This window comes from Bombina bombina, chromosome 1 (assembly GCF_027579735.1).
Source record: "Bombina bombina isolate aBomBom1 chromosome 1, aBomBom1.pri, whole genome shotgun sequence".
NCBI classification, from domain to species: domain Eukaryota; kingdom Metazoa; phylum Chordata; class Amphibia; order Anura; family Bombinatoridae; genus Bombina; species Bombina bombina.
This window is the reverse complement of record NC_069499.1, coordinates 772,237,062-772,253,473: the sequence shown is the minus strand read 5'-3', so window position 1 is coordinate 772,253,473 and position 16,412 is coordinate 772,237,062. Positions and strand designations below refer to the sequence as shown.

Genomic DNA, 16,412 nt, shown 5'->3' with positions numbered 1-16,412 from the left:
GAATAGATTAGATGAACTTGTGGTTGATCTTGGTATATCAGAGAAAGCAAGCAACCTCCATCAGACAAAGCTCTTTGTTGCACAGAATCCCCCCCGAGTGAACTCCTGAAAAGACCAATATCAGCTCCACAATTCCAAACTGCACCTCAACTAATATCATTAAACCAATCCAGCTGGCCAACAGAACAGAGTATCCGCTATCCATCAATCAATAATAGAGGGACAATCATAAAAACAAAAATTTATGCTTACCTGATAAATTTATTTCTCTTGTGGTGTATCCAGTCCACGGATTCATCCATTACTTGTGGGATATTCTCCTTCCCAACAGGAAGCTGCAAGAGGATCACCCACAGCAGAGCTGTCTATATAGCTTCTCCCCTAACTGCCACCTCCAGTCATTCGACCGAAGACAAGTAAGAGAAAGGAAAAACTATAGGGTGCAGTGGTGACTGTAGTTTAAAAATAAAAAACACCTGCCTTAAAATGACAGGGCGGGCCGTGGACTGGATACACAACAAGAGAAATAAATTTATCAGGTAAGCATAAATTTTGTTTTCTCTTGTAAGGTGTATCCAGTCCACAGATTCATCCATTACATGTGGGATACCAATACCAAAGCTATAGGACACGGATGAAGGGAGAGACAAGGCAGGCGCTTAAACGGAAGGCACCACTGCCTGTAAGACCTTTCTCCCAAAAATAGCCTCCGAAGAAGCAAAAGTATCAAATTTGTAGAATTTAGAAAAAAGTATGAAGCGAGGACCAAGTCGCCGCCTTACAAATCTGTTCAACAGAAGCCTCATTTTTAAAAGCCCATGTGGAAGCCACTGCTCTAGTGGAATGAGCTGTAATTCTTTCAGGAGGCTGCTGGCCAGCAGTCTCATAAGCTAAGCGGATTATACTTCTTAACCAAAAGGAAAGAGAAGTTGTTGAAGCCTTTTGGCCTTTCCTCTGTCCAGAGTAGACAACAAACAATGTAGATCTTTGACGAAAATCTTTAGTAGCTTGTAAATAAAACTTTAAAAGCACGAACCACGTCAAGATTGTGTAATAGACGTTCCTTCTTTGAAGAAGGATTAGGACACAGTGACGGAACAACAATCTCCTGATTGATATTCTTATTAGATACCACCTTAGGAAGAAACACAGGTTTGGTACGCAAAACTACCTTATCTGCATGGAAGATCAGATAAGGGGAATCACACTGCAAGGCAGATAACTCTGAAACTCTTCAAGCCGAAGAGATAGCTACCAAAAACAGAACTTTCCAAGATAAAAGCTTAATATCTATGGAATGCAGAGGTTCAAACGGAACCCCTTGAAGAACTTTAAGAACTAAATTTAAACTCCATGGCAGAGCAACAGGTTTAAACACAGGCTTGATTCTAACTAAAGCCTGACAAAACGCCTGAACGTCTGGAACATCCGCCAGATGCTTGTGCAAAAGAATAGACAGAGCAGAAATCTGTCCCTTTAAGGAACTAGCTGACAATCCCTTCTCCAATCCTTCTTGGAGAAAAGATAATATCCTGGGAATCCTGACTTTACTCCATGAGTAACCCTTGGATTCACACCAATGAAGATATTTACACCATATCTTATGATAGATTTTCCTGGTGACAGGCTTTCGAGCCTGAATTAAGGTATCAATGACCGATTAGGAGAAACCACGTTTTGATAAAATCAAGCATTCAATTTCCAAGCAGTCAGACGCAGAGAAACTAGATTTGGATGGTTGAAAGGACCCTGAAGTAGAAGGTCCTGCCTCAGCGGCAGAGTCCATGGTGGAAGGGATGACATGTCCACCAGATCTGCATACCAAGTCCTGCGTGGCCACGCAGGTGCTATCAAAATCACTGAAGCTCTCTCCTGCTTGATCTTGGCAATTAGACGAGGGAGCAGAGGAAACGGTGGAAACACATAAGCAAGGTTGAAAGACCAAGGCGCTGCTAGAGCATCTATCAGCACTGCCTTGGGATCCCTGGACCTGGGTCCGTAACAAGGAAGCTTGGCGTTCTGACGAGATGCCATGAGATCCAGTTCTGGTTTGCCCCGAAGTTGAATCAACTGTGCAAACACCTCCGGATGGAGTTCCCACTCCCCCGGATGAAAAGTCTGTCGACTTAGAAAATCCGCCTCCCAGTTCTCTACTCCTGGGATATGGATAGCTGATAGATGGCAAGAGTGAACCTCTTCCCATAGATTTATTTTTGAAACCTCCAACATTGCTAGGGAACTCCTTGTTCCCCCTTGATTGTTGATGTAGGCTACAGTCGTGATGTTGTCCGACTGAAATCTGATGAACCTGACCGCAGCTAGCTGAGGCCAAGCCTGAAGAGCATTGAATATTGCTTAGTTCCAGAATGTTTATCGGAAGGAGTGTCTCCTCCTGAGTCCACAAGCCGAGCCTTCAGGGAGTTCCAGACTGCACCCCAGCCCAGAAGGCTGGCATCTGTCGTTACTATTGTCCAATCTGGCCTGCGGAAGGTCATACCCTTGGACAGATGGACCCGAGATAACCACCAGAGAAGAGATTCCCTGGTCTCTTGATCCAGATTTAGTAGAGGTGACAAATCTGTGTAATCCCCATTCCACTGACTGAGCATGTAGAGTTGCAGCGGTCTGAGATGTAGGCGGGCAAACGGCACTATGTCCATTGCCGCTACCATTAAGCCGATTACTTCCATACACTGAGCCACTGAAGGGCGAGAAGTAGAATAAAGAACACGGCAGGAATCTAGAAGTTTTGACAACCTGGCCTCTGTCAGGTAAATCTTGATTTCTACAGAATCTATCAGAGTTCCTAGGAAGGAAACTCTTGTGAGAGGGGATAGAGAACTTTTTTTCTTCGTTCACTTTCCACCCATGCGACCTCAGAAATGCCAGAACAATGTCTGTATGGGACCTGGCGATTTGAAAATTTGACGCCTGTATTAGAATGTCGTCTAGGTAAGGGGCTACTGCTATACCCTGCAGCCTTAGGACCGCTAGGAGTGACCCCAGAACCTTTGTAAAGATTCTTGGTGCCATAGCTAATCCAAAGGGAAGAGCCACAAACTGGTAATGCCTGTCTAGGAAAGCGAACCTGAGAAACCGATGATGATCTCTGTGTATCGGAATGTGCAGATAAGCATCCTTTAAGTCCACGGTAGTCATATATTGACCCTGCTGGATCATAGGTAGGATGGTTCGAATAGTCTCCATCTTGAAGGATGGGACCCTGAGAAATTTGTTTAGGATCTTGAGATCTAAGATTGGTCTGAAGGTTCCCTCTCTCTTGGGGACCACCAACAGATTTGAATAGAAGCCTTGCCCCTGTTCCTCCTTTGGAACTGGGTGGATCACTCCCATAACTAGGAGGTCTTGAACACAATGTAGGAATGCCTCTCTCTTTATCTGGTTTGCAGATAATTGTGAGAGATGAAATCTTCCCTTTGGGGAAGAAGCTTTGAAGTCCAGAAGATATCCCTGGGACACAATTTCCAACGCCCAGGGATCCTGGACATCTCTTGCCCAAGCCTGGGCGAAGAGAGAAAGCCTGCCCCCTACTAGATCCGTTACCGGATCGGGGGCTGATCTTTCATGCTGTCTTAGAGGGAGTAGCAGGTTTTTTGGCCTGCTTTCCTTTGTTCCAAGCCTGGTTAGGTCTCCAGACCGGCTTGGACTGGGCAAAATTTCCCTCTTGTTTTGTATTAGAGAAAGTTGAAGCTGCGCCACTCTTGAAGTTTCGAAAGGCACGAAAATTAGGCTGTTTGGTCCTTAATTCGTTGAACCTATCCTGAGGAAGGGCGTGACCTTTTCCTCCAGTAATATCAGAAATGATCTCCTTCAGTCCAGGCCCCAATAGGGTCTGCCCCTTGAAGGGAAGGTTGAGAAGCTTAGACTTTGAAGTAACATCAGCTGACCAGGATTTAAGCCATAGCGCCCTACGCGCCTGAATAGCAAAACCTGAGTTCTTAGCCGTTAGTTTGGTTAAATGAACAACGGCGTCAAACAAATGAATTGGCTAGCTTAAGAGCTTTAAGCTTGTCAAGGATATCATCCAATGGGGTTTCTACCTGTAGAGCCTCTTCTAAAGACTCAAACCAGAAGGCCGCAGCAGCAGCAGTGACAGGGGCAATGCATGCAAGGGGCTGGAGAATAAAACCTTGACGAATAAAAATTTTCTTAAAGGGACACTGTATCCAAATTTTATCTTTTGTGATTCAGATAGAGCATGCAATTTTAATCAACTTTCAAATGTACTCCTATTATCAAATTTTCTTCATTCTCTTGGTATGTTTATTTGAAAAGCAAGAATTTAAGATTAGATGCCGGCCCATTTTTGTTGAACAACCTGGGTTGTCCTTGCTGATTGGGCAGCACGAATAAACAATTGCTGTCCATGGTTCTGAACCACACATTTGCTGGCTCCTCAGCTTAGATGCCTTCTTTTTAAAATAAAGATATCAAGAGAACGACGAAAAATTGATAATAGAAGTAAATTAGAAAGTTGCTTAAAATTGCATGCTCTATCTGAATCACAAAAGAAAAAATTTGAGTACAGTGTCCCTTTAAGGTAACCCTCTAATTTTTTGTCCATTGGATCGAGAAAAGCACAACTGTCCTCGACAGGGATAGTTGTACTCTTCGCTAGAGTAGAGACTGCTCCCTCCACCTTAGGGACCGTTTGCCACAAGTCCCGTGTAGCGGCATCTATGAGAAACATCTTTTTAAAAACAGGAGGGGGAGAGAACGGTACACCTGGTCTATCCCATTCCTTAGTAATAATTTCTGAAAACATCTTAGGTATTGGAAAAACATCAGTGTAAACAGGCACTCCGTAGTATTTATCCAATTTACACAATTTCTCTGGGACTACAATGGCGTCACAGTCATCCAGAGTTGCCAACACCTCCCTGAGCAACATGCGGAGGTGTTCAAGCTTAAATTTAAATGTAGACATATCAGGATCAGGTTTAAGTGTCTTCCCTGAGTCAGAAAAATCACCCACAGATAGAAGCTCTCCTTCTTCGGCTTCTGCACATTGTGAGGGTATATCGGACATAGCTACTAAAGCGTCAGAGAGCTCTGTATTTTTTCTAGCCCCAGAGCTTTCCTTGTAACCCTGGCAGTTTGGACAATACTTCTGTAAGAGTATGATTCATAACTGCCGCCATGTCTTGTAAAGTATACGCAATGGGCGCGCTAGATGTATTGCCGCCCCTTGAGCGGGAGTTAAAGGCTCTAACACGTGGGGAGAGTTAGTCGGCATAACTTCCCCCTTGTCAATTTCCTCTGGTGATAAATCTTTTAAAGCCAGAATATGGTCTTTATAACTTATAGTAAAATCAGTGCATTTGGTACACATTCTAAGAGGGGGTTCCACAAAGGCTTCTAAACATAATGAACAAGGAGTTTCCTCTATGTCAGACATGTTTAACAGACAAGTAATGAGACCAGCAGGCTTTGAAAACACTTTAATTAATGTGAAAAAGCAGAATATTAAAAAACGGTACTGTGCCTTTAAGGGAAAAAAAACAAACACAAAAACTGCAAAACAGTGAAAAAAGCGGTAAACTATGAAATTATTACAGTGTATATAATAGATGATTAACCCCTCAGGTTCAAAAACGAAGCAAAAAAACTGTAAAAACCGTTATAACAGTCACAAGCAAACTGCCACAGCTCTACTGTGGCTCCTACCTTCCCATAAAACGACTTTTGTAGGCACAAAAACCCTTTACAGAGGTCCAATATGACAGGGGACTCCTTCAGGGAAGCTGGATGTCTCAGAATGTAAAAAACAACTGCGCAATTAGAGCGTGAAAATAGGCCCCTCCCACCATGCACTCAAAGTCAGAGGGCCTTAAAAAACTATTCCTAGGAGTAAAATAACAGCCATGTGGAAAACTAGGCCCCAAATAAAGATTTATCACCTCAGTAAAAAACGTTCTATATATATATATATATATATATATATATATATATATATATATATATATATATATATATATATATATATATATATATATATATATATATATATATATATATATAACGTTTTACATACTAAGCCATAATAGAAAGTAATATGAAAATTACCCTTTACTGCAAGCATGATGCCAGTCGTTATTAAATCACTGCAATCAGGCTTACCTTAACTATATCAGGCACTGTCAGCATTTTCTAGTTCTTATCATCCTCTAGAAAAAAATATACTGAACATACCTCAGGGCAGTTAATTCTGCAGGCTGTTCTCCCAGCTGAAGTTTCCCCATACTCTTCAGTTATGTGTGAGAACAGCAGTGGACCTTAGTTACAACCTGCTAAGATCATGAAAAACCTCAGGCAAATTCTTCTTCTAATTTCTGCCTTAGGTAAAAAAAAAACAGTACAAAGCTGGCACCGTTTAAAAATAAACTTTTGATTGAAGATAAACTACACTAATTCACCACATCTCTCTAGCTACTTCCCTTGTCGAGAGCTGCAAGAGAATGACTGGAGGTGGCAGTTAGGGGAGGAGCTATATAGACAGCTCTGCTGTGGGTGATCCTCTTGCAGCTTCCTGTTGGGAAGGAGAATATCCCACAAGTAATGGATGAATCCGTGGACTGGATACACCTTACAAGAGAAATAGATTTTTGTAAAGCAGTTTAAAAAGGGACATGAAACCTACAATTTTTCTTTCATGATTCAACTTTCCAATTTACTTCTATTATTTATTTTGCTTCCCTCTCATCGTTTGCTGAATGGTTTATCTAGGAAAGCTCAGGAGCAGCAAAGAACCTAGGTTCTAGCTGCTGATATATATATATATATATATATATATATATATATATATATATATATATATATATATATATATATATATATATATATTATATATACACACACACACATACACACACACTGATTGTCATTGGCTCACCCATGTGTTCAGTCAGCAACCAGTAGTGCATTGCTGCTCCTTCAACAAAGTATACCAAGAGAACAAAGACAAATTGATAATGGGAGTAAATTAGAAAGTTGCTTAAAATTGCGCGCTCTCTCTGAATCATGAAAAAAAAATATTTGAGTTTCATATCCCTTTAAGTTAAGAAGCTCAGCCACAAAAGTCTCATGTGAAATCAAACCCAATGATCCTATTTAGAGACCCACTACCATCAAACCTTTCACAACAAAGCAATGACTCTTGACTGGTCAGACAGTGATCCTTCCATGATAAAATTATGAAGCAACTTAATTGAAGGAAAAAAAAAAAGTGAGAATTTCAGAGACTTTGTTCCTGGAGATTTAGATTAGTGTCAGTGGGAAAGTTTATACATAGCAAGTAGCAGGGAATTACATATTCAATTCCTAAAGGATACAGTGTGGTTCTGTGTACAGTGTGGTTCTGTGTACAGTGTGACGTATACTGGTGCTGCTCTGGAGTCTGTGCTTACAGATAGATATAGAGTAGATTTGTTTTAAATTGACATCAAACACCTCATGCTTGAGTAGCAATAAAAAAAATAATACATATTCCCACAAGAAGATACATTTTCCAAAAACAAAATCATAAAACATTTTTACCCCCCACCCCCCAAAAAAATAACACACAAAAAAAACACACACACATATTGTCTGCTGAACTGGGTGTTAAACTCTAGTGTTAGCAAATGACAGATAGGAATATCTGTTCTATTATGAATTGATTATTCAGATTCCAAAGCTGCCTATTGAATGTATACACACTTTATGCACTGTTCCTGTGAGGACTTACAAATCTGTACACTAGCTTGGTGTCTGCATGTGTCTTTACCCACATAGGTGTTAGCCACTCTCAGGAAATAGTTTTCAAAGTATTCATCAACATATTTTTTTTTTTTTTTAACTATTATTACAGAAATGTATTATCTCCCTCAAACTAAAGAGAAAAAAAAACAAACAAAGAGGGAAAAAAACCCTATTCAAAAACCTTATGTAAATGAATTAACAAAATAAATAAAGATGATATAGGAGAGTCATAATGAAAGTTTAAAAACTCCATTGCCTTTTACAAAGAGCAAACAAAAACATGGGGGAAATATGGAAATCAAGATTTATATCTGTAAGCCTGACAACGCGAAAAAATATAAAAAGTAATCCTAAGAAGAAAAAAAAAATGATATACTATAAGATCATTTAAACAGCCCCATAAGCAATTCATTTTAAAAGGTCTTTAACCCCTTAATAACCGACGTACTGTGTACGGTTGTTAACAGGCATGGAAGACAGCGGAAAGCTGTGCGAGTACTGTATGACTCACTTCCGGAGGAATGCAGATATATCGCAGTCTTGCTAACAGTCCCGGAGTAACATAAGGGGGTATGTAAAAGACTGGTCGTTAAGGTGTTAAAGCCTTTGAAAACTACAGGTTATAACATTTTTAAGAATATCCATTTCCATATTTGGCAAGATCCCAAAGAAAGAATTACACTCTTGTGTAGCCTTGTAACTAGTAGAAGAGGTAGCCTGCTAATGTACTGCTTACCTGAACTGAAGGATGAACAGGATATCTGAACACCAGGTCTAGATCGTTCTGCGAACTTCACAGGCCGGTCACTGCACACAGGAAATTAGAATAATTTAGTTGTGTTCAGTAGGCAAAATTCACTAACCAGTCTCACCTGCTTAACATTATGTTATTGAATGCACCTGATTCACTAAAGATTATCTCATCATTTCTTAGTGAATCAGTTGCATAAACAAAAGAGCTGGTGAAGCTAGATAGTCTGGTGTTGTCAATTAAGCAGGAGGCAAGATAATTATCTCAGTGAATTTTGCTATGTATAAATGCTGTAAAATCATGTGTGAAAAAGAAGCAAAAATTAAAAAAAAAACTAGAGGAGTTTGATAATTATTTACAGTTTAAAGGGAAATTAAAGTCAAAATTAAACTTTCTGATTCAAAAGAGCATGCAATGTTAAACAACTTTTCTATTTACTTCCATTTTTTTTTTAAACACACTTTGAGACACCAGCTGCTAATGCGCATGTGCAAGAGTTCAGTGTATATGAGACTAATTGGCTAATGGCTGTCACATGATATAGGGGGCAGAGGAATGGAAATCAAAAAAACATAATTTATGTAAGAACTTACCTGATAAATTCATTTCTTTCATATTAACAAGAGTCCATGAGCTAGTGACGTATGGGATATACATTCCTACCAGGAGGGGCAAAGTTTCCCAAACCTTAAAATGCCTATAAATACACCCCTCACCACACCCACAAATCAGTTTAACGAATAGCCAAGAAGTGGGGTGATAAGAAAAAAAGTGCGAAGCATATAAAATAAGGAATTGGAATAATTGTGCTTTATACAAAAAAATCATAACCACCACAAAAAAGGGTGGGCCTCATGGACTCTTGTTAATATGAAAGAAATGAATTTATCAGGTAAGTTCTTACATAAATTATGTTTTCTTTCATGTAATTAACAAGAGTCCATGAGCTAGTGACGTATGGGATAATGACTACCCAAGATGTGGATCTTTCCACACAAGAGTCACTAGAGAGGGAGGGATAAAATAAAGACAGCCAATTCCTGCTGAAAATAATCCACACCCAAAATAAAGTTTAACGAAAAACATAAGCAGAAGATTCAAACTGAAATCGCTGCCTGAAGAACTTTTCTACCAAAAACTGCTTCAGAAGAAGAAAATACATCAAAATGGTAGAATTTAGTAAAAGTATGCAAAGAGGACCAAGTTGCTGCTTTGCAGATCTGGTCAACCGAAGCTTCATTCCTAAACGCCCAGGAAGTAGATACTGACCTAGTAGAATGAGCTGTAATTCTCTGAGGCGGAATTTTACCCGACTCAACATAGGCAAGATGAATTAAAGATTTCAACCAAGATGCCAAAGAAATGGCAGAAGCTTTCTGGCCTTTTCTAGAACCGGAAAAGATAACAAATAGACTAGAAGTCTTACGGAAAGATTTCGTAGCTTCAACATAATATTTCAAAGCTCTAACAACATCCAAAGAATGCAACGATTTCTCCTTAGAATTCTTAGGATTAGGACATAATGAAGGAACCACAATTTCTCTACTAATGTTGTTGGAATTCACAACCTTAGGTAAAAATTCAAAAGAAGTTCGCAACACCGCCTTATCCTGATGAAAAATCAGAAAAGGAGACTCACAAGAAAGAGCAGATAATTCAGAAACTCTTCTAGCAGAAGAGATGGCCAAAAGGAACAAAACTTTCCAAGAAAGTAATTTAATGTCCAATGAATGCATAGGTTCAAACGGAGGAGCTTGAAGAGCTCCCAGAACCAAATTCAAACTCCAAGGAGGAGAAATTGACTTAATGACAGGTTTTATACGAACCAAAGCTTGTACAAAACAATGAATATCAGGAAGAATAGCAATCTTTCTGTGAAAAAGAACAGAAAGAGCGGAGATTTGTCCTTTCAAAGAACTTGCGGACAAACCCTTATCTAAACCATCCTGAAGAAACTGTAAAATTCTCGGTATTCTAAAAGAATGCCAAGAAAAATGATGAGAAAGACACCAAGAAATATAAGTCTTCCAGACTCTATAATATATCTCTCGAGATACAGATTTACGAGCCTGTAACATAGTATTAATCACGGAGTCAGAGAAACCTCTTTGACCAAGAATCAAGCGTTCAATCTCCATACCTTTAAATTTAAGGATTTCAGATCCGGATGGAAAAAAGGACCTTGCGACAGAAGGTCTGGTCTTAACGGAAGAGTCCATGGTTGGCAAGATGCCATCCGGACAAGATCCGCATACCAAAACCTGTGAGGCCATGCCGGAGCTATTAGCAGAACAAACGAGCATTCCCTCAGAATCTTGGAGATTACTCTTGGAAGAAGAACCAGAGGCGGAAAGATATAGGCAGGATGATACTTCCAAGGAAGTGATAATGCATCCACTGCCTCCGCCTGAGGATCCCGGGATCTGGACAGATACCTGGGAAGTTTCTTGTTTAGATGAGAGGCCATCAGATCTATCTCTGGGAGCCCCCACATTTGAACAATCTGAAGAAATACCTCTGGGTGAAGAGACCATTCGCCCGGATGCAACGTTTGGCGACTGAGATAATCCGCTTCCCAATTGTCTACACCTGGGATATGAACCGCAGAGATTAGACAGGAGCTGGATTCCGCCCAAACCAAAATTCGAGATACTTCTTTCATAGCCAGAGGACTGTGAGTCCCTCCTTGATGATTGATGTATGCCACAGTTGTGACATTGTCTGTCTGAAAACAAATGAACGATTCTCTCTTCAGAAGAGGCCAAAACTGAAGAGCTCTGAAAATTGCACGGAGTTCCAAAATATTGATCGGTAATCTCACCTCCTGAGATTCCCAAACTCCTTGTGCCGTCAGAGATCCCCACACAGCTCCCCAACCTGTGAGACTTGCATCTGTTGAAATTACAGTCCAGGTCGGAAGAACAAAAGAAGCCCCCTGAATTAAACGATGGTGATCTGTCCACCACGTTAGAGAGTGTCGAACAATCGGTTTTAAAGATATCAATTGATATATCTTCGTGTAATCCCTGCACCATTGGTTCAGCATACAGAGCTGAAGAGGTCACATGTGAAAACGAGCAAAGGGGATCGCGTCCGATGCAGCAGTCATAAGACCTAGAATTTCCATGCATAAGGCTACCGAAGGGAATGATTGAGACTGAAGGTTTCGACAAGCTGTAATCAATTTTAGACGTCTCTTGTCTGTTAAAGACAGAGTCATGGACACTGAATCTATCTGGAAACCCAGAAAGGTTACCCTTGTTTGAGGAATCAAAGAACTTTTGGTAAATTGATCCTCCAACCATGATCTTGAAGAAACAACACAAGTCGATTCGTATGAGACTCTGCTAAATGTAAAGACTGAGCAAGTACCAAGATATCGTCCAAATAAGGAAATACCACAATACCCTGTTCTCTGATTACAGACAGAAGGGCACCGAGAATTTTTGTGAAAATTCTTGGAGCTGTAGCAAGGCCAAACGGTAGAGCCACAAATTGGTAATGCTTGTCTAGAAAAGAGAATCTCAGGAACTGATAATGATCTGGATGAATCGGAATATGCAGATATGCATCCTGTAAATCTATTGTGGACATATAATTCCCTTGCTGAACAAAAGGCAATATAGTCCTTACAGTTACCATCTTGAACGTTGGTATCCTTACATAACGATTCAATAATTTTAGATCCAGAACTGGTCTGAAGGAATTCTCCTTCTTTGGTACAATGAAGAGATTTGAATAAAACCCCATCCCCTGTTCCGGAACTGGAACTGGCATAATTACTCCAGCCAACTCTAGATCTGAAACACAATTCAGAAATGCTTGAGCTTTTACTGGATTTACTGGGACACGGGAAAGAAAAAATCTCTTTGCAGGAGGTCTCATCTTGAAACCAATTCTGTACCCTTCTGAAACAATGTTCTGAATCCAAAGATTGTGAACAGAATTGATCCAAATTTCTTTGAAAAAACGTAACCTGCCCCCTACCAGCTGAACTGGAATGAGGGCCGTACCTTCATGAGAACTTAGAAGCAGGCTTTGCCTTTCTAGCAGGCTTGGATTTATTCCAGACTGGAGATGGTTTCCAAACTGAAACTGCTCCTGAGGACGAAGGATCAGGCTTTTGTTCTTTGTTGAAACGAAAGGAACGAAAACGATTGTTAGCCCTGTTTTTACCTTTAGATTTTTTATCCTGTGGTAAAAAAGTTCCTTTCCCACCAGTAACAGTTGAAATAATAGAATCCAACTGAGAACCAAATAATTTGTTTCCCTGGAAAGAAATGGAAAGTAGAGTTGATTTAGAAGCCATATCAGCATTCCAAGTCTTAAGCCATAAAGCTCTTCTGGCTAAGATAGCCAGAGACATAAACCTAACATCAACTCTAATAATATCAAAAATGGCATCACAGATAAAATTATTAGCATGCTGGAGAAGAATAATAATATCATGAGAATCACGATTTGTTACTTGTTGCGCTAGAGTTTCCAACCAAAAAGTTGAAGCTGCAGCAACATCAGCCAATGATATAGCAGGTCTAAGAAGATTACCTGAACACAGATAAGCTTTTCTTAGAAAAGATTCAATTTTTCTATCTAAAGGATCCTTAAACGAGGTACCATCTGACGTAGGAATGGTCGTACGTTTAGCAAGGGTAGAAATAGCCCCATCAACTTTAGGGATTTTGTCCCAAAATTCTAACCTGTCAGGCGGAACAGGATATAATTGCTTAAAACGTTTAGAAGGAGTAAATGAATTACCCAATTTATCCCATTCTTTGGAAATTACTGCAGAAATAGCATTAGGAACAGGAAAAACTTCTGGAATAACCGCAGGAGCTTTAAAAACCTTATCCAAACGTATAGAATTAGTATCAAGAGGACTAGAATCCTCTATTTCTAAAGCAATTAGTACTTCTTTAAGTAAAGAGCGAATAAATTCCATCTTAAATAAATATGAAGATTTATCAGCATCAATCTCTGAGATAGAATCCTCTGAACCAGAAGAGTCCAAAGAATCAGAATGATGGTGTTCATTTAAAAATTCATCTGTAGAGAGAGAAGATTTAAAAGACTTTTTACGTTTACTAGAAGGAGAAATAACAGACAAAGCCTTCTTTATGGATTCAGAAACAAAATCTCTTATGTTATCAGGAACATTCTGCACCTTAGATGTTGAGGGAACTGCAACAGGCAATGGTACATTACTAAAGGAAATATTATCTGCTTTAACAAGTTTGTCATGACAATTATTACAAACAACAGCTGGAGGAATAGCTACCAAAAGTTTACAGCAGATACACTTAGCTTTGGTAGATCCAGCAGGCAGTGATTTTCCTGTAGTATCTTCTGGCTCAGATGCAACGTGAGACATCTTGCAATATGTAAGAGAAAAAACAACATATAAAGCAAAATAGATCAAATTCCTTATAAGACAGTTTCAGGAATGGGAAAGAATGCCAAATATCAAGCTTCTAGTAACCAGAAGCAAAAAAATGAGACTGAAATAATGTGGAGACAAAAGCGACGCCCATATTTTTTAGCGCCAAATAAGACGCCCACATTATTTGGCGCCTAAATGCTTTTGGCGCCAAAAATGACGCCACATCCGGAACGCCGACATTTTTGGCGCAAAATAACGTCAAAAAATGACGCAACTTCCGGCGACACGTATGACGCCGGAAACGGAAAAGAATTTTTGCGCCAAAAAAGTCCGCGCCAAGAATGACGCAATAAAATGAAGCATTTTCAGCCCCCGCGAGCCTAACAGCCCACAGGGAAAAAAAGTCAAATTTTTGAGGTAAGAAAAATATGATAATTCAATGCATAATCCCAAATATGAAACTGACTGTCTGAAAATAAGGAAAGTTGAACATTCTGAGTCAAGGCAAATAAATGTTTGAATACATATATTTAGAACTTTATAAATAAAGTGCCCAACCATAGCTTAGAGTGTCACAGAAAATAAGACTTACTTACCCCAGGACACTCATCTACATGTTTGTAGAAAGCCAAACCAGTACTGAAACGAGAATCAGTAGAGGTAATGGTAAATATAAGAGTATATCGTCGATCTGAAAAGGGAGGTAAGAGATGAATCTCTACGACCGATAACAGAGAACCTTATGAAATAGACCCCGTAGAAGGAGATCACTGCATTCAATAGGCAATACTCTCTTCACATCCCTCTGACATTCACTGCACGCTGAGAGGAAAACCGGGCTCCAACTTGCTGCGGAGCGCATATCAACGTAGAATCTAGCACAAACTTACTTCACCACCTCCCTTGGAGGCAAAGTTTGTAAAACTGATTTGTGGGTGTGGTGAGGGGTGTATTTATAGGCATTTTAAGGTTTGGGAAACTTTGCCCCTCCTGGTAGGAATGTATATCCCATACGTCACTAGCTCATGGACTCTTGTTAATTACATGAAAGAAAAATTTGGGGAAAAAAAAAAAGAAATCTACTAGTAAGTTGCTTTTGCGGATTATACAATTATACAGGGAACAAGTATATTTAAATCATCATATTAGCTTTTAATCACAATTGTATTTCATAATCTACTGGTATGTAAACCCTTTAGTGAGATTTATGCTTTTTTTTTTTATATATATAATCTTCTTGTAGACGGAATCTGCCAAAGTCCTAACAGACCAGATCTAAAGGATTTCGCTACTTAAAATAGGAGACAGACATAAATCAGTAACTGTTAAACTGAACAGATCAAAAAATAGAAATATACAAAAGCAACGGCTTGCTCAGTACAGGAGCTTATTTAGATCTGCCCATATTTGGCCACAAAAAGATCAAGTCCAAATAGGAGGCCCTTCAAGGCAAATGTCCCTGTATTGCAACTCAATGCAAATCCCATAAGTTAAAGATTAACATTCTTTTAAAAACATTTTTTTTTGTAATATAGGGTTTAAACAACCAATATATATTTTACATACTACATACTACTCATATGGTCCAAAAGAGATATTTGATATATGCAGTTTAGAGACCGCGCTATAAAAACGGCAAACTTGTAGATAACCATTCTTACTCTGCTAATCTAATTATCAAAAAAAAAGGTTAATTTAAAAACACACACACATACTTAAATTTTAGGGAGTCTGCATGCCACTGCCAAAAACAGATAGTCCCATCAGCACCAGTAGAAGTGAGGTATCTAATTTTTCCTTTTGATGCAGGACAAAACTGAAAAAGAAGAGGAAAACAACATGTTTTCATACAGCTAGAGACAACAAGGTTTACACACAGTCCTGGCATTAGCAACTTGCAATTTATCACTATAAATAATAAAGAAAAAAAAAAAAAAAAAAGAAGAGTGTAATGGGAATATCAAAACATTTGAGTACCTGCGACGCTACAATAGCATTACCTGTATGGAGGTGATGGAAGCTGTATGGCCCTGTAGAACTGCCACAGGTGCACAAGTGCGAAGACACCAAACACGGATCACTTTGTCACAGCTTCCAGCAGCAAGAAGAGTGTTCTCAAAATTCACAGCCATATCTGAAATTTCTGCTGAATGTCCTCGTAATGTGGAAAGGAGACGGCCATCATCAGTGGCCCATATTTTTACTAAACAGTCATCTGAACCCTATATAAAAAGAATAGAAATACATTCATAAAATGAGAAATAAAATGCAGTATGGGACAGAAGATTCAAAAGGAACAAAAAGCTAAAAAAAAAAAAAAATTCATGATTCAGATAAAAAACATGCAATTATTTTTCCAATTCACTGCCATTATCTAAATGTGCACATTTTTTTCTGAGGCACCCTAATGAGCATGTGCAAGAATTTACAGAATATATGTTAATGCATTTTGTGATTGGCTGATGGCTGTCACATGATGCAGGGGGAAGGATTTGTGAGAGAAAAAAAAATCTATTACTC

General features: G+C 39.3%; 1 protein-coding gene across 1 annotated transcript in view; it reads right to left on the bottom strand.

Moving 5' to 3' along the window:
• Nucleotides 1-16,412, bottom strand: part of BRWD3 (bromodomain and WD repeat domain containing 3) — a 466,754-nt gene that overhangs the window by 432,345 nt on the left and 17,997 nt on the right. Inside the window, exons 8-10 of the mRNA XM_053715025.1 lie at nucleotides 15,893-16,114; nucleotides 15,608-15,708; nucleotides 8,498-8,568 (exon numbers count right to left, since the gene is read on the bottom strand). Coding sequence (XP_053571000.1) covers nucleotides 8,498-8,568; nucleotides 15,608-15,708; nucleotides 15,893-16,114 — 394 coding nt within the window. The remainder of the gene's footprint in view (nucleotides 1-8,497; nucleotides 8,569-15,607; nucleotides 15,709-15,892; nucleotides 16,115-16,412) is intronic.